The sequence below is a fragment of the Chaetodon auriga genome, chromosome 1, assembly GCF_051107435.1.
Source record: "Chaetodon auriga isolate fChaAug3 chromosome 1, fChaAug3.hap1, whole genome shotgun sequence".
Lineage (NCBI taxonomy): Eukaryota > Metazoa > Chordata > Actinopteri > Chaetodontiformes > Chaetodontidae > Chaetodon > Chaetodon auriga.
Genome location: NC_135074.1, coordinates 8,873,097 through 8,896,489, shown reverse-complemented (window position 1 = coordinate 8,896,489; position 23,393 = coordinate 8,873,097). Strand labels below are relative to the sequence as shown.

Below are 23,393 nucleotides of genomic sequence, written 5' to 3'. Positions count from 1 at the left end.
GCAGTTAAGTCCTTAATGGCCTCCTACAGATCTTTGACCTGGTAGCTGAGAACTTGGTGGCCTCACTGGTGTGCACGAGTTCACACGGACACGCACACACGTATGCTGGCACACACAGCGCACTCACAACGAGCTGTGGTACAAACACAACTTTTCACCCTGGCATGCAACATGGACAGAGTAACACACACGTTCAACCAAGCAACACGCACACACACATCCTCATACACAAGATAATTAGGTATAAACACAGCGGCTCATGCCGTGCCTGACTGAAACCCTCATTTATCTTAGGTTTGCCCCGCTCCCCTCCAACTATTATTTTATTGATACTGCACAAAAGACTGCTAATATATTTCAGTGGGCAACGCCGATCTGGAACATGCCAATCCTCACGTGAGCGATAAGCACAGGAAAGTCAACTGCCTCTTCTCATGCAAACTGCTGCCTTGAGTGCCAAGCTCAGGGGAAGCGGGAGTTGCACTAGTATGCACTAATTACTTTTCAACCATCCCACCAGGTGTGCTTCTTAATAACTCTTGCTGAAGTTGCCGCTACCAAAACAACCCCCCCAAACACACACACGCCATCTCCTCCTCCTTCGCACTCTCACACACACGCAGTGATTATGCAGACACACACACCCACTTTCGATGTGGTGTGAAAACAAACTCTGCAGTCAACTAGCTAAACCGGGTAGCCATAAGTATGCAGCAGCACTAAAATAAACTGAGCTGGAAGCAATCCTTCAAGCATGACAAGGGAACTGACGGGACTGAAAGCAATACACGCTGGCTGGATGTGGGCCATGTGAGACTGAGGCTTGTGCTGGGATAGGGAGGGTTAGACGAGGCTGTTCCATACCTCTCTGCTGCACACTTGCAACACTTGAACTATGTTGACCTGCACCCTCAGGAGGTGGCAAGATGGGGAGCTGGTCAGAAAAGTAGCTTAATGCGGTAATTTGTGAGCTTCTTTTTTCTAACACTTTGCTGCCAACACCTCATGGCTTTCTGCACTGTGTTTCGCATAAGTCACTTATTTCTGTAAAACCATGGAGTCTGACTGACAGGTGCATAAGATCAAAAACTCCTTCAACTTCACCTTCATCAGGTGAACAGCATGCACAGTGTTGATCATCTGTATTTTCAACGTTTCAGTCTTCAGATCTTTGTCAGGTAAAATGAATTAGGGATTGTAACTGATGAAGGTTTGAGGACCAATATGTTGCAAATAAAGGAAGTACAACTGATCAACAGTGTCAAGGGCTTTTGGATTCTTTCAGTTTATGATCCCACATATCTGTATATTTAAGACTTCTGGAGTTGAACAACTTTGCATCAAGTAAAATTCACATGAATTCATATGAAGGTCTATGAACAATAATGTCAAAACTGCATCTTAAATCTTAAAACGCATCACATCCTCACGTTTCTCATGGTTCCTGCTGTGTGTCTCTGCTTGCTGCAGTTTCAACAGAAAATCACAACAGACATGAAGGCTCACATCCATCCCAAAGTCACTGGGTTAGAAGGCTTAAAACAGTATATGATGACCCAAGTGTTCAAGTCTATGTCCTGCTTTTTCCAAGGCGATACGGCATTAATTCATTAATAGAAGAAAACTAGGAAAACCAGTTGACAGTTGGCTTGGTTGCAATTTGTGTTGCGGCCTGGCTTGTTTGCACTGAGGTTTCACATCACAGCTGGAGTCAATCACGGCACAGGAAAGCAAGACAATAGCCGAACTAAACTTACACAGACTGCAACCTTTACAATAAACAATGCCAGTGCGTTATGGCAACCCTAACATACACCTCAGCACTTTGTTTTTCTTTCTCCATTCTTGTATTGTTGATTTATCTGTTGACTGGCAAAGATTCCAGGTCAAGAGCACTGCGGTTTGTTCCTGCTTCAGAGGTGCTGTTTATGTAAGGCTGCAAGGCGGCATGCTAATTACAGAGTGCAGAGGATGGGGATTATGATGACAGCCCTGGGAAGCAGATCTGCCTGCACGGTAAGAAAGGGAGGCTCTGCTTGGCAGCTGTCTGCTCAACGGTAGACAGCTGCTCCTGCTGAACTGCGCTGTGTCACCACAATCAGACACAGACTGGGACAGGAATCCAAGAAACACCATCATAACTACAACTGGCCTGTCACGCACACAGTCTGGCAAAGAAGTGGCTAGAAAACAAATGAGATTAGAAAAATTTGATGCTAATTCTCGAGAGAAGCTTAGAGGGAAATTTACCAACATAATATTTTTTGTCACTGTCAATTCTGACAACCAACATGGAACAAAAGTTATAATCTATCTAATGCACTACGTCCACCGATCCACCTTTTCCTGCTGTCAAGAGATGACCCGGTGAACTCCTTTATCTGGTGACCAGCAAAAGGTGGAGTTCTAGCATAGCACCAACTCATACACTGTACGTCAGCTGCTTTCTCCATTAGCACACATCCTCCATCTTCTCACTGCTCTGATTCAGCTGTTTCTCTCACATTGCAGACTGCAGGGCTGGTGTTAGCCTGCCGTTTACTTAACTTATGTCCGTATTAACCTGTTATGCAACGCTCCCGTTCCTGTAGTGTGAGAGAGGACAGGTTCATCATCTCCTAGGGCCCCCTGCATGGGGGGTGGGGGGGTTCAAAAGTCACGTCTATGATAAACAGACACCAGGAGGATATGATTCCAGTCTGCCTGGCCCAAGGTGACCTCTCTCTGGCCAATGGGAGAGAGCGTGGCACCCACTGTGACCTTTTTCTCATTGTGTTCAATAGAAAGAGACACTACAGCACATTCCTCAGTGAGAGCTTCTCAGTATTGTGCTCAGGATCAAGTATTTAAAAAGTATGTCAACTTTTGGCAAGAGCTGTAACTGTGTGTCAAACCAGCGTCATAAGATAAATAGATGGTCCTCCTGGTCAAAGTTTAAACACAGTGGAAACGTGTGCTCCTTCAAAAACAAACACTGAGCTCACAACACTGACAAACTCACTGATAAAATGCCATACAGAGGAACTTCATGTTATGTCAAGGTATGCCGCAGTACAAAGTGACAATGTTAACTGTCTCATGTGAGGTTACATTATAGTGATTGCACACAATCATCTTGAAAGGCACAGGAAAGGGTTGTAGTGGGTGAGAGCAGGTGTACTAGTGAGGTTATTAAAATGGGTCCAGGAGACCTGCTCTGAACAACGCCTCAATTATTCTTTTCCTTTGCTCATATCATAAACACAAAGCCTCATATGACATTCTTGTAGGCACACACCTTGTTCCTACACACTGCTGTTGTGACTGATGTGCTTTATGAAAAATCTGCCCTCAAGCCAATAACAGGATGTTGTTTTTTTAAAAGGAATAAACTTTATATAGTTATACAGATCAAGGAGGAAAAGACAGTATTTTGATATACAGCAGCTGCTTGACCAGGTGCTGAAATGATTCATCAGTTCATTCAGTTGGAAAATTAATGGAATTGGTTCCTAGTTTTGAGCAAATTTTCTCAAACAGGAATAAATAGTGCAGCCAAATTTCTCCATTGAACATCAGTTGGGGACTATTTCCATTCTATTCTGGTTCCTCAGGCAATACCTGTTAGTGACAATATTTAGTAGTTTTGGTCTTTTCATGGCAGTTATGATATATGAAAAAAATCCCAACCAGCTATCCTGTAAAGAAGTCACCTTTGGCTCTGGCAAACTGCAACAGACACTGCTCACTATTTTTTGACAGGTTCTACAGACTAGAAGCCTCAGTTCTCCAAGGGTCATGTCAGGATCAGCCGACAATATTTCAATATTTGTTAAAATGTTTGTTGCTACCATATTGACCAACAACTCTACATCAAGGAATCTAGAGGAATAAAAGAGGCCATAACCACCACCATGTGTGAGTGTTTGTGTGTGTATAAGTCTGCACATGCATTTTGTTCTTACCGGTACAGTACTCTTTGCCCCCATGCTGGGGCACTGTTATCTGTCTGTATATGATGGGCTTTCCCTCCAGAATATTCTCATCATGCCGATAGGACAGGGGCTTCTGTTCGCCTGGCGTGCAGTGATGCTGTGCTCTGTTGCTGTGGCGGCTTGTCCCGTCAATCTGGGAGAAGACAGCAGCTTTGTCGAACAGAGCCAGGTTTCCCTCAAAGTCAAAGTCCGCGTCCAGGTCCTCATCAGTCCCGTCTCCGAAACACTCGTCGTCCTTTGTCCTCATCGACCCTCCAGCACCTCCATTCCTCACACTGGTTTTCTTTGCTATGGCTTGTGTCGCCGCTCTGCTGTTGGATGAACCTGCAGGGGCTGGAGAGCACAGAGACATTAAGGTGTAGGTAAAAGACATGAGAGGCTGTGCTTTATGGTCATGTTCAGGACAGCGAAGAGCAGCTGTGCATAACTGAAGATCAGGGTTGACCTACAGATTTTATGACTCCTCATATAATATGAAACGCTTTAGGTCAAGTCCCTATATTTAGCACTGATAACCAACACATAAACATGTAAGCAGATACAAGTGTTTATTAATGCATTTGTCAACAACTATAACTCATAAGAGAAGTTAAAGTTGCTGATAAATGCTGTAAATTAATAAAATGCCTCTGTAGCTGCATACAACTACCTTATAGTATGCCGTAAAATGTTTATTAACTGTTTGCATACCACTTATAAATGCTAAAAAGCAAAGGTTAGTGAAATCTTGAATACGTCCAGATTGCAGGATGTATGTGAGCAAATATTGTACACCTTAAAGACAACAAGTGAGATTTGGAATCAGCAATAATACATTCTGTTGTGTACAGCTGACATATAAAAATAGAAAGGAAAGCAAAAAATCCAAGGACACAAAGTGATAGTATTGAAAAGGCAACTGCAGACGGCACGTTTATGGGCAGTGGAACGGATTTTCATTCAGATATCATCTGGCTCCAAATTGAATTCATGAGGAACTATCCCAACAACAGCATGAGAGTCATAATGGACCATACAACACAGACAGACGTGTATGTGAATGCCAACTCAATAGCATGCAGCTTCTGTATGGGTCCCCAGGACTACATTTTATAAACTATAAAGACAGAGAGACTAGGAGGCTTTACTGTGGGCTACCACGGGCCTATTTTGGCATTAATCTCAAACCCAAAATGCATAGATTACCCAGAAATCCTCCCATCTCTCAGCCTAATCACCCCTGAAAGGAACTATGAGCTGTCCTACTACACATCATCGTGCTGCATAAATGCTGTAATCCACACACAATAAGTTCCGGCACTCTGCACTTTCGAATTCTGACTAGATGCTCGAAACTCTTTTATCTTGTGTAACTCTGACTGGTAACTCTTCTTATCCTCTTTCGGTTAGTTACTATAACCCGTTGAGAACAAAACACCGCTGACACACAAAACATACAATGGCCAACTGAACGGTGTTCAATAAAGTTTACATCCATGTAAGCACAACCAAAAAAAAAAAAAAAAAAAAAACTGGAAAAACCTGGTCTTCAACCCCAACCATGCTGAGCTCTCACGCTAACCAGGAGACAGAGAGGCACAGTCGCACGCTACTGTCACTGTGACAGCTAAGGTGCTTTGGACTCTCTCACGCAAGACACTGGGAGGCTCAGTCATAGTAAACTGGCATTGATACAAAGCCGCTCACTAACTATGAGCTTATTGAGACCTGCCTCAATATCACAATATGAACTTGCAGCCACCACAACAGTGTCAGACAGATTAATTTGCATTCACTCAGCGAAGAGTTGGTGTGTCAACATGCAATAAGAGCTTCCACCACAGCTCTGACAAAACATTAAGTTACATAAACATGATTAATTTCCCTCTAAACACAGACAAAGTACGGGTAATTTGCTAATTAGATTCGGGTAAAGCATGATTGAGACCGGTCCAACATGCTGGGAAGAAGGGTGGCGGGTTGATATGTGCACAGATGTGAACAGGGATAAAAACTAGCGTTCTCACTGCCACAAGCCAACGATGTCTTTATCTACAAGGAAGTGTTTTGTCATGCTTTGAATCAAAAATCTGAATGAACTGGGCAGGGCTCCAAGTCAAACAGGCTAATGAATAACAAGTAACGAGACAGACGGTGCACTTTACAGACTTCAGTTTAGACAAACTTACCACCACAAATTAGTACAACTACTGTACAAAGGCCGGGAATATTTCAAACTGATACATGAGTTATGGTCAAATTCTACTCTTAACCTGTGACAATTCACAAAATGAGAGAAGAGGATTGTTTTGAAGTGATCTCCCAGCTGCTCCTTGAATATCTGATATTCAATTTCAATTATACTTCCTAGCATTTTCACACAGTTCTCAGGCCCAGAATATGCTATATTTAAGACAGCTGTCCACATAATGCTGTAAGGCTACAAAAATAAGGGGAACATGAATGTGCAGCGCTCTTTACTGACTCAGTAACTACAGCTGATGTGCCTATCAGATTTGAATGTAGAAATCATAACTTTAAAACATACGAGAGTCGCTGTGTGGTTAACGGTGGACGTCTGTAATCACACGGGGAAGCTCTCAGTGTGAGTATGGGGAGTTGTATGAATGTGAAGCTAAACCAAACATGGACACACAGAACACCTTTCAGAGATATATAGAGGTTCAAAAGAAATCTGAAGCAGGGATTTATGGGAAACAGTTTTCAGAAGGGCAGACTCTGGAGGTCCTCTTCCAAAATGCCCTTTCAATAAGATGTGTTTGGGTCTAATGGAATTCAACTTCTGGAGGCCTATGCATCATTCACAAAAGCACTTTCTAAACTCCCAATCTACTCTCCCAGAAAGATCAATGACAGATATTCCGAAACCATTTCTGGAATCCGTGATCTTGTGTAAGCAACGTCCCACCCTGCTTTCCTTTCTTTGTGGCTGGGGGCTTCTTGGGAGCATGGCATTGCGTGTGAAAGGACCAGCCCTGCCCAAGCCACTCAGCACTTTGGCCCCATGCAATTTGGGCATTAGCTCCCTGGCCACCAGTCTGAGAGCTGGAGATTAAAATAAAAACTCAAAAGGTAAACATTGCTTCCACAATTGATATCGCTTTGGCCTTCCGAGCACACTGGGACAACACGGCTTCCTGTCGGGGAGGGGGGGGCTGGTTTCCTGTGCTGAGCAGGAGAGAGAGAGAGAGAGAGAGAGAGAGAGAGAGAGAGAGAGGACAGGACGGCACTAACGCACAACAGCCAGACTTTGCATAACCTTCTCTTTAGGAGCACACACAGAGAGGGAGGGGGAATGTTTATTGATCTTAGTCACACACATATTGTAAAGAGGAACTTTGGTACAAGCCTTTAGCACGCTATGGGAATCTCAGGGGGGAGTCATAGCAAGACAGTGTTTGGTCCCATGCTCGGCCTTCTTAATAGGAACTGGTGACACACAGGGAGTAGTGCTGGGTCAACGAGCTACAACTCTTGCTGACACAAAACAAAAAACACAGACTGGAATATGAACGTATTTCTTTTTGCACAAGATTTTATTCCAATGGGAAAAAAAAGAGAGAGAGACTGTCTTGCTATTGTGCAGAGGAAAGGCATCAAGGCAGGTACTATTTTCACAACCAGGCTAAATAATATATTACACATTGTCCATTGGCCAATTCTATTGACCTCTGACTTCTCCATTGTTTGGTGATCCTGAGTGTGAAAGTTAACAGACTTTAACTGATTCCGGCAGATGCCACAAAGCTGTCCAAGCAGACTTCCTGCTGACTGGATGTTGACAAGAGGAAATGCTGTTTTTAACCTTTATCTGATCAGGAAGGCTGAGCAACACATTCTTATTTTTACAACTACATGTACAGCTTGGGTCAGGAGAATGCAGATGTGCTTTTCTGTATCATCATGTGTCAAAATGTACCTTCACAGCTCATCACTGCCTGACAGAGACATGTGACAGTACACAATTCATCATATCTTGTATTGATACTTAAACTATTGGTGGACCAATAATTGTTTTCCAATGGCAGATACTGAGATTTAGAGAGCAGGGCAGGCGATGGCTGATACATAATGTAAAAATCATGCTGCTATTGTGTTTTTTATATATTTTGGATAAAACCATTTAATAATGATAACAAATGAGACACAAATACTAAACTTAAATGAACACTTATCTAATACTAATGTTACTGTCTTGAAAAAACTTTTTCTGAATGAAAAATGGTAGTTTTAATGCACTTAACAGCAGCAGCTTCTTGTTTCTGAGGGAAGGAACATTTGTAGATTTACATCAGTAAATTAAAACCTAAACCATGTCAGTGCAGTTTTCCGTCATTTATTTAGCACTTGTGCATTTTTCACTTGAACACAGACATGTCCGTCAACGTGTCTGCAGCCTTTTGTGTAAAAATATTCTGGTTGGCTTGAACTTTAAGGCAGAGAGGTTCAGATGCACCTCAGGTCTCTGTAGAGCATCCAAACAACAACACAGCTTTGGTATCAAACTAACTAGTTTCAATGCTTGTCGCAATCACATTTCCTGACATGAACTGTGTAATTCCACTGACCTCACAATGTAATGTCGGTGTATGAATCAGTACACAACCAGTACTCCACCAAGTACTTACAAAGTACTTGCAGTATAATTTGTTTCTCCTTTCCTCTAAAGTACTCGGTAGGTACCCTGTACTTACACAACTCTTTTTGCTAATGCAGGGATCAAACTACACCATGTCTTTGTCTTTGACAATGGTCACCTTGTCAGATCTGACGATCACAGTACCATAAACTCTTGCTGTGTCTTAGTTGGGTGACTGGTAAGACTACATGAAATACCCCAACTAATCACAGCCTGTCTTATTCATGATCAGGCACAAGTTCAGATGTCATTGTGGAGGCGGTGAAACAACTGCCAGTCAAACTGACAGAAGCCTTGTGTGTGATACTGGCGATCATGTGTAGCCAAAAAAAAAAAAAAAAAAGAAAGAAAAAAAAAAAAGTGAGAAAGAAAAGACAGCTGTGGATGCGCTGTAAAACTGAAAAGAAATGCAAAAGACAGTGTAAACTTGAGCCAATTCGGCAATTATTTATACATGTACTGTGAAGCATCCGGATAACAATTAGGACAGGTACAATGAGTTTCACGTCTAGTCATTTTATTTCCACCGTTATTTATTCTACAAGGAGCAGGCTTGGCTGTGTTGGCCACATCAAACAGACTACTTTAACGTTAGATCTGGAAATAGTAATCAGCGTATTCCCGCAGTTAGGACCGGGGAAAATGTTCGGACAGCACAGCCAGCTGCTCACCAGCTGATGAAGAGCTTCAGCTATGTCTCGCCAACGTTTGTCTTTTTTGACTCGGTCGGACTCGGCATCCCTCGTCCTCCTCGTCACCATGGTTACCTGACTACGCTCCGGAGAGAGCGCCTGAGTGGAAAACGCTCACGAAAATGTCGTAGAAGATGTCACACCAGGCATGTCAAGACAAAAAAATGAAATAAATGAATAAATAAAAAATAAAAAATATTGACATGCTACAGGTCGTTTAACATGTCACACTCCACGAGCACAGACGCCCGATTGTCCTACACGATTGACCACAACGCTGGTAATTGGTCGGCCACGACAAAGTCCACATCAAAATAGGCCTTGGGCGGTGTATGTGGTATTAACGCAAAATAAAAAAGTGCCCATGTGGATCCAAGCGAGGGCACGTGTCATACGTGCAGTTCTGTTGATTATTAATGTGCATGTGATAGCACGAAAAAAAGAAAAAAAGAAAAAAAAAAAATCAAAGGCAAGAGCAGTAACATAAATGTGGCTTTGATGCGGTATGAAGATAGGATGGCTTTGTGACGTCATCGTTACGTCGGAGCCTCAGTACTATAAATTCAACAAGTACACACATCTACACACACACACAACAAAGGCTCAAAACAGATCACAAGACATCAGGATATCCAGTTTTACTCAGAGACAAAACATATTCCAGCAAGACATTTTTCTGCAAACAAACAGTTTTTAACTGGTGTTAAAGTAAAGTCAACATGGATGGCAATGGAGATGGTGAGCACAATGGCCCAAATCGGCCACTCATTAACATGCACATGTTCCTAAGAGGAAATGGGCCACCCTTAGAACAACTTCATCCTTGGTACGTTGAATGGATAGAAATTCTCCTCCGTCGGGGAATGCCAGAGGACGATGCCCATGAATTATTGCAATTGTATGAGGCATTGAATGATTTGGACAACGATGGAAACCCTATCTTCAATGACGTCCCTATCAATATCAATGATGTAAACCATGAAAACAATGACGATGATGAAGGTGATGATGAAAACAATAGCGATGACGGAAACGAAGATGATGACGAAAACAGTGGTAACTTTGACAATGCTAACAACCTCAATGCTGACATGGAAATCGAAGGAGACAACCTCCTGCCTGGAGGATCGGAGTCTGATGGCTCCTCTGACAGTGACAGTGACACTGACCATGAAAATAATAATACAAGACAAGACAGGGAAACTGTTAATCATCCAGTCAGACATGCAGGGGCCAGTGCTGAAGCTGCAGATGAAGACCCTATGCCTGGTCCATCCAGGGAATGGCCAAGAGAGCATGATACAGATGAAGATGAGAGAAGCAGCAACGATATCAGATGGTGGGAGTCTGACGGTCTCTCTGACAGTGACAGTGACTTTGATACTGCTGAAGCTGCAGATGAGGACCCTCTCCCCGGTCCATCCAGGAAACGGTTAAGAAAGCATGACAGAGATGCAGATGAAGATGAAGATGAGAGAAGCAACAAACGAGTCAGATGGTGGAAATCTGACTGCCTCTCTGACAGTGACAATGACTGTGAAAATAATAATACAAGACAAGACAAGAATACTGTTAATTGTCCAGTCGGACGTGCAGGTGCTACTGCTGAAGCTGCAGATGAGGACCCTCTCCCCGGTCCATCCAGGAAATGCAGCAGCAGGAAAAAATCAAGACGGTGTTATGAACTTCTCGACAGCAAGTCTGACACTGTCACGCCCCCAGCTAGCCATGGTCCTCCTCACAGTATTTGCAATCTCAGTCTTCCTGAGGATGCAGGTGCTGTGGAAGAGACTGAGCAGGAAGTCAGCCAGCAAATGGAGGCGGACGACCCACGTCCAGGGCGCTCTAGGAAGAGACCAAGGGAAGACGATGAAGACGACAGGAGAAGAATCAAACGATATAAACGTTAAAGTGAGACACCATCAATGAAGACTGACTTGTACAGTGAGATACTGGACTGGTTTCGACTCTATCTCCCGTCTGTCCAGCAGTCCCAGAATGGATACAGGATACTCAATGGTCACCCAGTTCCCCCTCTCCCCATGCTAATGTATTACAAAAATACTTACTTAAAATACTGACATACACTAAATGAGGCAATCAGTAAGACACACAGAAAAAATCATCATTACAATCATTTTTTGGCACCTATCAGCTGACTGTCCTGGAGGGGAATCCTTCTTTGAGTGGGCGCTCCCGAGGTTTCTTCTTTTCAGCCCCTTACTTTATTTAGGAGTTTTTCCTTGCTCTCATTGAAGGTTTAAGGTCCGGATGTGTGTCACTTTAATTTAGCTACTGGAAATCAATCAATCAATCAATCAATCAATCAATCAATCAATTCATTCGATCAATCAATCAATCAATCAATCAACCAACCAATCAATCAAATCAATTAATAATAAATTTTAAACAATAATCATCTTAAAAAATGTTAAAAAATAATACAAAAAATAAAGTTAATATCAAAATCAATTAAAAAAATAAAGCTACAACTGAATTTGCTCGCTCTTTCTCACTGCTTCAGAATCCAAACAATGTTAGCATATGAAACGAGTACATTTCTTTAAACCTCCAGGGTATGAAATCATAAAAACTCACAGGAAAAGCCTCTGAAACATCACACGGATGCGTTTTGTAAATCCCATCTCTGTAGATGGAATAGGTATTACAACCTCAGTCATGCATGAAAGGCCCTGTTTACACCTGCCAATAACATGCATCTTGGGTGATCTGATCACAAGTGGGCAGCTGAGCCACACGGCTGTTCACAGCTGGAATTGTGACTGAAAAAGAAACAGCTCGAATATTGCTACAGTTACTGGATGGTGATGGTGCGTATCTGAGGTCAAGAAACAGACAGCGAAGGCATCTTATCTCAGCTGTGCTCGAAACTGTGTCTGGCACATTGATGGACAATACAAGCCTAAGCCATTTGGGATTGCAATCAGCTGATGCATTGATGGGGTTTCCAGAAGGTCGATATGGCCTGAAGCTTACAAAACAAACGGTGACCCAAAGATCGCCGCTGGCTTCTCCATGGATGCCGTGACCAATGCTGATGGGTGTCCTGCTAAACTCAGACTTAATTTAGGAACAAAAAATGACCATGTTGCTTCTTGGACAAGTCCCTGATCCAGTTTTGCTTTCTTCAAACAATCCCGTTTTTTCCCCCCAGTTTGATATAATAGCAACATTAGTTGCACTGCAGCAAATTACATTTTGCACGTATTTATATTATTGTGCAAACCCACCATATTATGACATAAACACTAAAAAAAAGAAAAAAAAAGGGTTAGGACCACTGGATTATACACACTGAAGATGTGTTTCATATCTGTGTGGATTTAAAGTCAGAGTATAATGTGAAATTAGGCGATGGCTGATATATAATGCGAAAATCATGCTGCTGTTTTGTTTTTTATATGTATCTTCTAAATTGTTTTTGGTGTTTTTTAGCCTTTATGACAGTGACAGCTGAAGGCATGACAGGAAATGGGGCAGAGGGAGAGGGGGAGATACGCAGCAAATCAGCCGCAATACAGTATTTTTTTTATATATATTTCTGATAAAACCATTTAATAATGATAACAAATGAGACACAAATGCTAAACTTAAATGAACATTTATCTAATACTAATGTTACTGTCTTGAAAAAACTTTTTCTGAATGAAAAATGGTAGTTTTAATGCACTTAACAGCAGCAGCTTCTTGTTTCTGAGGGAAGGAACATTTGTAGATTTACATCAGAAAATTAAAACCTAAACCATGTCAGTGCAGTTTTCCGTCATTTATTTAGCACTTGCGCATTTTTCACTTGAACACAGACATGTCCGTCAACGTGTCTGCAGCCTTTTGTGTAAAAATAATTTGGTTGGCTTGAACTTTAAGGCAGAGAGGTTCAGATGCACCTCAGGTCTCTGTAGAGCATCCAAACAACAACACAGCTTTGGTATCAAACTAACTAGTTTCAATGCTTGTCGCAATGACATTTCCTGACATGAAAAGTGTATGAATCAGTACACAACCAGTACTCCACCAAGTACTTACAAAGTACTTGCAGTATAATTTGTTTCTCCTTTCCTCTAAAGTACTCGGTAGGTACCCTGTACTTAAACAACTCTTTTTGCTAATGCAGGGATCAAACTACACCATGTCTTTGTCTTTGACAATGGTCACCTTGTCAGATCTGACGATCACAGTACCATAAACTCTTGCTGTGTCTTAGTTGGGTGACTGGTAAGACTACATGAAATACCCCAACTAATCACAGCCTGTCTTATTCATGATCAGGCACAAGTTCAGATGTCATTGTGGAGGCGGTGAAACAACTGCCAGTCAAACTGACAGAAGCCTTGTGTGTGATACTGGCGATCATGTGTAGCCAAAAAAAAAAAAAAAAAGTAAGAAAGAAAAAAAAAAAAGTGAGAAAGAAAAGACAGCTGTGGATGCGCTGTAAAACTGAAAACAAATGCAAAAGACAGTGTAAACTTGAACCCATTCGGCCATTATTTACTGTGAAGCATCCGGATAACAATTAGGACAGGTACAATGAGTTTCACGTCTAGTCATTTTATTTCCACCGTTATTTTTTCGACAAGGAGCAGGCTTGGCTGTGTTGGCCACATCAAACAGACTACTTTAACGTTAGATCTGGAAATAGTAATCAGCGTATTCCCGCAGTTAGGACCGGGGAAAATGTTCGGACAGCACAGCCAGCTGCTCACCAGCTGATGAAGAGCTTCAGCTATGTCTCGCCAACGTTTGTCTTTTTTGACTCGGTCGGACTCGGCATCCCTCGTCCTCCTCGTCACCATGGTTACCTGACTACGCTCCGGAGAGAGCGCCTGAGTGGAAAACGCTCACGAAAATGTCGTAGAAGATGTCACACCAGGCATGTCAAGACAAAAAAATGAAATAAATGAATAAATAAAAAAATTCAAAAATTGACATGCTACAGGTCGTTTAACATGTCACACTCCACGAGCACAGAGGCCCGATTGTCCTACACGATTGACCACAACGCTGGTAATTGGTCGGCCACGACAAAGTCCACGTCAAAATACGCCTTGGGCGGTATATGTGGTATTAACGCAAAATAAAAAGTGCCCATGTAGATCCAAGCGAGGGCACGTGTCATAATGTAATTGTAAAAAAAAAAAAAAAAAAAAAAAAAAGATCAAAGGCAAGAGCAGTAACATAAATGTGGCTTTGATGCGGTATGAAGATAGGATGGCTTTGTGACGTCATCGTTACGTCGGAGCCTCAGTACTATAAATTCAACAAGTACACACATCTACACACACACACAACAAAGGCTCAAAACAGATTACAAGACATCAGGATATCCAATTTTCACTCAGAGACAAACCATATTTCAGGAAGACATTTTTCTGCAAACAAACAGTTTTTAACTGGTGTTAAAGTAAAGTCAACATGGATGGCAATGGAGATGGTGAGCACAATGGCCCAAATCAGCCACTTATTAACATGCACATGTTCCTAAGAGGAAATGGGCCACCCTTAGAACAACGTTATCCTTGGTACGTTGAATGGATAGAAATTCTCCTCCGTCGGGGAATGCCAGAGGACGATGCCCATGAATTATTGCAATTGTGTCATGCATTGAATGTTGTGGACGACGATGGAAACCCTATCTTCAATGACGTCCCTATCAATATCAATGATGTAAACCATGAAAACAATGACGATGATGAAGGTGATGATGAAAACAATAGCGATGACGGAAATGAAGATGATGACGAAAACAGTGGCGATGACGGAAACGAAGATGATGACGAAAACAGTGCTAACTTTGACGATGCTAACAACCTCAATGCTGACATGGAAATCGAAGTAGACAACCTCCTGCCTGGAGGATCGGAGTCTGATGGCTCCTCTGACAGTGACAGTGACCATGAAAATAATAATACAAGACAAGACAGGGAAACTGTTAATCATCCAGTCAGACATGCAGGGGCCAGTGCTGAAGCTGCAGACGAAGACCCTATGCCTGGTCCATCCAGGGAATGGCCAAGAGAGCATGATACAGATGAAGATGAGAGAAGCAGCGATGAAGTCAGATGGTGGGAGTCTGACGGTCTCTCTGACAGTGACAGTGACTTTGATACTGCTGAAGCTGCAGATGAGGACCCTCTCCCCGGTCCATCCAGGAAACGGTTAAGAAAGCATGACAGAGATGCAGATGAAGATGAAGATGAGAGAAGCAACAAACGAGTTAGATGGTGGAAATCTGACAGCCTCTCTGACAGTGACAGTGACTGTGAAAATAATAATGCAAGACAGGACAAGAATACTGTTAATTGTCCAGTCGGACGTGCAGGTGCCACTGCTAAAGCTGCAGATGAGGACCCTCTCCCCGGTCCATCCAGGAAATGCAGCAGCAGGAAAAAATCAAGATGGTGTTATGAACTTCTCGACAGCAAGTCTGACACTGTCACGCCCCCAACTAGCCATGATCCTCCTCACAGTATTTGCAATCTCAGTCTTCATGAGGATGCAGGTGCTGTGGAAGAGACTGAGCAGGAAGTCAGCCAGCAAATGGAGGCGGACAACCCACGTCCAGGGTGCTCTAGGAAGAGACCAAGGGAAGACGATGAAGACGACAGGAGAAGAATCAAACGATATAAACGTTAAAGTGAGACACCATCAATGAAGACTGACTTGTATACAGGATACAGGATATTCAATGGTCACCCAGTTCCCCCTCTCCACATGCTAATGTATTACAAAAATACTTACTTAAAATACTGACATACACTAAATGAGGCAATCAGTAAGACACACAGAGTCTGGATGGGTGTCACTTTAATTTAGCTACTGGAAATCAATCAATCAATCAATCAATCAATCAATCAATCAATCAAGCAATCAATCAATCAATCAATCAATTCATTCAATCAATAATACATTTTAAACAATAATCATCTTAAAAAATGTTCAAAAATAACACAAAAAATAAAGTTAATATCAAAATCAATTAAAAAAAATAAAGCTACAACTGAATTTGCTTGCTCTTTCTCACTGCTTCAGAATCCAAACAATGTTAGCATATGAAACGAGTACATTTCTTTAAACTTCCAGGGTATGAAATCATAAAAACTCACAGGAAAAGCCTCTGAAACATCACACGGATGCGTTTTGTAAATCCCATCTCTGTAGATGGAATAGGTATTACAACCTCAGTCATGCATGAAAGGCCCTGTTTACACCTGCCAATAACATGCATCTTGGGTGATCTGATCACAAGTGGGCAGCTGAGCCACACGGCTGTTCACAGCTGGAATTGTGACTGAAAAAGAAACAGCTCGAATATTGCTACAGTTACTGGATGGTGATGGTGCGTATCTGAGGTCAAGAAACAGACAGCGAAGGCATCTTATCTCAGCTGTGCTCGAAACTGTGTCTGGCACATTGATGGACAATACAAGCCTAAGCCATTTGGGATTGCAATCAGCTGATGCATTGATGGGGTTTCCAGAAGGTCGATATGGCCTGAAGCTTACAAAACAAACGGTGACCCAAAGATCGCCGCTGGCTTCTCCATGGATGCCGTGACCAATGCTGATGGGTGTCCTGCTAAACTCAGACTTAATTTAGGAACAAAAAATGACCATGTTGCTTCTTGGACAAGTCCCTGATCCAGTTTTGCTTTCTTCAAACAATCCCGTTTTTTCCCCACAGTTTGATATAATAGCAACATTAGTTGCACTGCAGCAAATTACATTTTGCACGTATTTATATTATTGTGCAAACCCACCATGTTATGACATAAACACTAAAAAAAAGAAAAAAAAAGGGTTAGGACCACTGGATTATACACACTGAAGATGTGTTTCATATCTGTGTGGATTTAAAGTCAGAGTATAATGTGAAATTAGGCGATGGCTGATATATAATGCGAAAATCATGCTGCTGTTTTGTTTTTTATATGTATCTTCTAAATTGTTTTTGGTGTTTTTTAGCCTTTATGACAGTGACAGCTGAAGGCATGACAGGAAATGGGGCAGAGGGAGAGGGGGAGATACGCAGCAAATCAGCCGCAGGCGGGAGTCGAACCTGCGGCCACTGCAGAGGACCGACAGCCTCAATAGTTTTTTTTATATATATATTTCTGATAAAACCATTCAATAATGATAACAAATGAGACACAAATGCTAAACTTAAATGAACATTTATCTAATACTAATGTTACTGTCTTGAAAAAACTTTTTCTGAATGAAAAATGGTAGTTTTAATGCACTTAACAGCAGCAGCTTCTTGTTTCTGAGGGAAGGAACATTTGTAGATTTACATCAGTAAATTAAAACCTAAACCATGTCAGTGCAGTTTTCCGTCATTTATTTAGCACTTGCGCATTTTTCACTTGAACACAGACATGTCCGTCAACGTGTCTGCAGCCTTTTGTGTAAAAATAATTTGGTTGGCTTGAACTTTAAGGCAGAGAGGTTCAGATGCACCTCAGGTCTCTGTAGAGCATCCAAACAACAACACAGCTTTGGTATCAAACTAACTAGTTTCAATGCTTGTCGCAATGACATTTCCTGACATGAACTGTGTAATTCCACTGACCTCACAATGTCATGTCAGTGTATGAATCAGTACACAACCAGTACTCCACCAAGTACTTACAAAGTACTTGCAGTATAATTTGTTTCTCATTTCCTCTAAAGTACTCGGTAGGTACCCTGTACTTACACAACTCTTTTTGCTAATGCAGGGATCAAACTACACCATGTCTTTGTCTTTGACAATGGTCACCTTGTCAGATCTGACGATCACAGTACCATAAACTCTTGCTGTGTCTTAGTTGGGTGACTGGTAAGACTACATGAAATACCCCAACTAATCACAGCCTGTCTTATTCATGATCAGGCACAAGTTCAGATGTCATTGTGGAGGCGGTGAAGCAACTGCCAGTCAAACTGACAGAAGCCTTGTGTGTGATACTGGCGATCATGTGTTGCCAAAAAAAAAAAAAAAAAAAAAGTGAGAAAGAAAAGACAGCTGTGGATGCGCTGTAAAACTGAAAACAAATGCAAAAGACAGTGTAAACTTGAACCCATTCGGCCATTATTTATACATGTACTGTGAAGCATCCGGATAACAATTAGGACAGGTACAATGAGTTTCACGTCTAGTCATTTTATTTCCACCGTTATTTATTCTACAAGGAGCAGGCTTGGCTGTGTTGGCCACATCAAACAGACTACTTTAACGTTAGATCTGGAAATAGTAATCAGCGTATTCCCGCAGTTAGGACCGGGGAAAATGTTCGGACAGCACAGCCAGCTGCTCACCAGCTGATGAAGAGCTTCAGCTATGTCTCGCCAACGTTTGTCTTTTTTGACTCGGTCGGACTCGGCATCCCTCGTCCTCCTCGTCACCATGGTTACCTGACTACGCTCCGGAGAGAGCGCCTGAGTGGAAAACGCTCACGAAAATGTCGTGCAAGATGTCACACCAGGCATGTCAAGACAAAAAAATGAAATAAATGAATAAATAAAAAATAAAAAATATTGACATGCTACAGGTCGTTTAACATGTCACACTCCACGAGCACAGACGTCCGATTGTCCTACACGATTGACCACAACGCTGGTAATTGGTCGGCCACGACAAAGTCCACATCAAAATAGGCCTTGGGCGGTGTATGTGGTATTAACGCAAAATAAAAAGTGCCCATGTGGATCCAAGCGAGGGCACGTGTCATAGGTGCAGTTCTGTTGATTATTAATGTGCATGTAATAGTCAGAAAAAAAAAAAAAAGAAAAAAAAAAAAGATCAAAGGCAAGAGCAGTAACATAAATGTGGCTTTGATGCGGTATGAAGATTGGCTGGCTTTGTGACGTCATTGTTACGTCGGAGCCTCAGTACTATAATTTCAACAAGTACACACATCTACACACACACACAACAAAGGCTCAAAACAGATTACAAGACATCAGGATATCCAATTTTCACTCAGAGACAAACCATATTTCAGGAAGACATTTTTCTGCAAACAAACAGTTTTTAACTGGTGTTAAAGTAAAGTCAACATGGATGGCAATGGAGATGGTGAGCACAATGGCCCAAATCGGCCACTTATTAACATGCACATGTTCCTAAGAGGAAATGGGCCACCCTTAGAACAACTTCATCCTTGGGACGATCAATGGATAGAAATTCTCCTCCGTCAGGGAATGTCACAGGACGATGGCCATGAATTACTGCAATTGTATCATGCATTGAATGATTTGGACAACGGTGGAAACCTTATCTTCAATGATGTCCCTATCAATATCAATGATGTAAACCATGAAAACAATGACGATGATGAAGGTGATGATGAAAACAATAGCGATGACGGAAATGAAGATGATGACGAAAACAGTGGCGATGACGGAAACGAAGATGATGACGAAAACAGTGCTAACTTTGACAATGCTAACAACCTCAATGCTGACATGGAAATCGAAGGAGACAACCTCCTGCCTGGAGGATCGGAGTCTGATGGCTCCTCTGACAGTGACACTGACCATGAAAATAACAATACAAGACAAGACAGGGAAACTGTTAATCATCCAGTCAGACATGCAGGGGCCAGTGCTGAAGCTGCAGATGAAGACCCTATGCCTGGTCCATCCAGGGAATGGCCAAGAGAGCATGATACAGATGAAGATGAGAGAAGCAGCGATGAAGTCAGATGGTGGGAGTCTGACGGTCTCTCTGACAGTGACAGTGACTTTGATACTGCTGAAGCTGCAGATGAGGACCCTCTCCCCGGTCCATCCAGGAAACGGTTAAGAAAGCATGACAGAGATGCAGATGAAGATGAAGATGAGAGAAGCAACAAACGAGTCAGATGGTGGAAATCTGACTGCCTCTCTGACAGTGACAATGACTGTGAAAATAATAATACAAGACAAGACAAGAATACTGTTAACTGTCCAGTCGGACGTGCAGGTGCCACTGCTAAAGCTGCAGATGAGGACCCTCTCCCCGGTCCATCCAGGAAATGCAGCAGCAGGAAAAAATCAAGACGGTGTTATGAACTTCTCGACAGCAAGTCTGACACTGTCACGCCCCAAACTAGGCATGATCCTCCTCACAGTATTTGCAATCTCAGTCTTCCTGAGGATGCAGGTGCTGTGGAAGAGACTGTGCAGGAAGTCAGCCAGCAAATGGAGGCGGACGACCCACGTCCAGGGCGCTCTAGGAAGAGACCAAGGGAAGACGATGAAGACGACAGGAGAAGAATCAAACGATATAAACGTTAAAGTGAGACACCATCAATGAAGACTGACTTGTACAGTGAGATACTGGACTGGTTTCGACTCTATCTCCCGTCTGTCCAGCAGTCCCAGAATGGATACAGGATACTCAATGGTCACCCAGTTCCCCCTCTCCCCATGCTAATGTATTACAAAAATACTTACTTAAAATACTGACATACACTAAATGAGGCAATCAGTAAGACACACAGAAAAAATCATCATTACAATCATTTTTTGGCACCTATCAGCTGACTGTCCTGGAGGGGAATCCTTCTTTGAGTGGGCGCTCCCGAGGTTTCTTCTTTTCAGCCCCTTACTTTATTTAGGAGTTTTTCCTTGCTCTCATTGAAGGTTTAAGGTCCGGATGGTTGTCACTTTAATTTAACTACTGGAAATCAATCAATCAATCAATCAATCAATCAATAATACATTTTAAACAATAATCATCTTAAAAAATGCTCAAAAATAACACAAAAAATTAAGTTGATATCAAAATCAATTAAAAAAAATAAAGCTACAACTGAATTTGCTCGCTCTTTCTCACTGCTTCAGAATCCAAACAATGTTAGCATATGAAACGAGTACATTTCTTTAAACTTCCAGGGTATGAAATCATAAAAACTCACAGGAAAAGCCTCTGAAACATCACACGGATGCCCTGTTTACACCTGCCAATAACATGCATCTTGGATGATCTGATCACAGGTGGGCAGCTGAGCCACACGGCTGTTCACAGCTGTGTCTATTGTGCGTTTCCAACGTGTCCAGCTGACCACTTGCATTCAGATTATTGTCTATGTTGAGGATTATGACCTCTGATTTCTGGTTTTTGCTTTATTGACCACTGCAGGGCTTCGGTCAGAAAGCACACGAGTCATCAGTGGAGTTTACAGTGTTTACTGTACAACTGTACAGAGATGCATGCTGGTATAATGCAGTTTCTGAAATACATCACAAAATAAAGGACTGAGTTACCACTCTGTACTGCGTTAAATGAAATACATTAGTCTAAACAATTACTTCACAACAAACGAACACATTCATCACACTATCAATCTCTTAATATAGATGAATGTTAGTGTAGACTTTAACCATGTGGCATACACATGCAAACTGAAAGCAGTATGAAAGCTAACAGTCAGACACTCAACTCACTCCAACTCAGTTAGCTTAAAAATGCTAACTCGCGATCACGCTAACGAGTGAAAACGGACATTTTTAAAAGGTACAAATACACACAACGGCGCAACAGGAGCAACACAACGTTATCATAAAGGTAAGTCACATGTACACATTCATTTTACGTCACTACGGACTCACTCACTTCGTCAGTGACTGCCATACCACCATGAACATTTCAGAACGCTGAATGTGCAGCAGGAAGAGGAACTACATAAACTACCTTCAAATATAAAACGCCCACTTCAAAATAAAAGCACGAATACAAACATTTCTAACTTGAAGAATTCTTAACAGCCGCCCCCACATTTGCCTTGTAAATGTGTAAGATCAGGGATTCTTCAAGTGTCTTTGGTATCATCCTGAAGTACAGGAAGCTCAATAAGACGAGCAACTGGTCTTATGTAGACTTTGTCTTTGACTTTGACCTCTGCCGTTCTGATACATCCATCCGGGCTAGCGATGGCTTTAATGACTCTCCCGATGGGCCACAGAGCTCTTGGAAGTGATGGGTCAATGATTAGCACGACAGAGTCTACGGTGATGCTCTTTGATGACCTTTGCCACTTTTGCCTCGTCTGGAGATTCGGTAAGTAGTTCCTTGTGAACTGAAGCCAAAACTGATCCACTAGAGTCTGACAGTGTCGCCATCTACGCCGTCCCATACCTGCTGTAGTGTAGGTCACCTGAGGCAGAGCCGCATCCCGCCGCCCCATCAGAAGGATATTTGGAGGAACGACGAAGAGCAAGGAGGAAGGCGTCCACATCCATCGAGTTCAGAAGCTCTATGTGCACCGCTCGAGTCGTGAGGCACTTGAAGAGCACGCCCCAGCGCTTCTCCGTCCTCCTACCTATCCTCACCAGGTAAGGCCCGAAACAGTCAACGCCAGTTGAGTAGAAGGGTGGACAGGGAAGTCTGAGGCGTTGTGGGGGCAGATCTGCCATCTGTGGCACCTTTGGCTGAGCTCTCCAGCGCTGACAGGTGGAGCAGTTGAGTTGGTGGTGTCGGATGGCCTGTCGTCCCCGCAAGATCCAATACTGTCTCCGCAATTCAGCATAGACCCGTTCTGTGCCTGGGTGCAAAAGACGTTCATCCATATCTTTGATGAGAAGTTTTACTGCTGGGTGTCTTGGGTCAAGCACAATTGGGTGGATCTCTCCAATGCATGGGTTCCGCAATCTGCGCAGCCTCCCTCCCACACGGATGAGGCTTGTTGCAGCGTCCCACTCTGGAGCAAGGCTGAGCAGATGACTGTGACTTGACACAGGTTTCTGTGCTTTAAGGGCGGTGACTTCTCCTGGGAAGCTATGTGTTTGACATCCTCTCAGTAGCAAGATCTCTGCATCTCGGGGACTAATGAGCTGGTTCTGCGCCAGATCTGTTGCTGCCGCCCCATGAACCTGTCGCATTGCTTCCACCAGTTCTTTCCATGAGTTGTATTGAGTAGCATCAGGGATATTATCGTTGGGCTCCACGGTTGTGAAGCAGCAGAAGGTGATACCTTTCAATTTGGATGAGCCCACTGTTGAAGTTTGCTCTGGTTTCCTTGGCCAGTATTCTGCACTCTGTTTAAGGAGGGGGGGTCCTTGTCTCCAGCGACCAGGTCCTGCTAGCTCCAGCAGTGATTTTCCC

General features: G+C 42.7%; 1 protein-coding gene across 2 annotated transcripts in view; it reads right to left on the bottom strand.

Annotated features, from left to right (window-relative positions):
- Nucleotides 1-23,393, bottom strand: part of LOC143328931 (enhancer of mRNA-decapping protein 3-like) — a 91,932-nt gene that overhangs the window by 6,331 nt on the left and 62,208 nt on the right. For both annotated transcript variants that reach the window (XM_076744584.1, XM_076744491.1), the window contains exon 4: nt 3,945-4,307. In XM_076744584.1, coding sequence (XP_076600699.1) covers nt 3,945-4,307 — 363 coding nt within the window. The remainder of the gene's footprint in view (nt 1-3,944; nt 4,308-23,393) is intronic.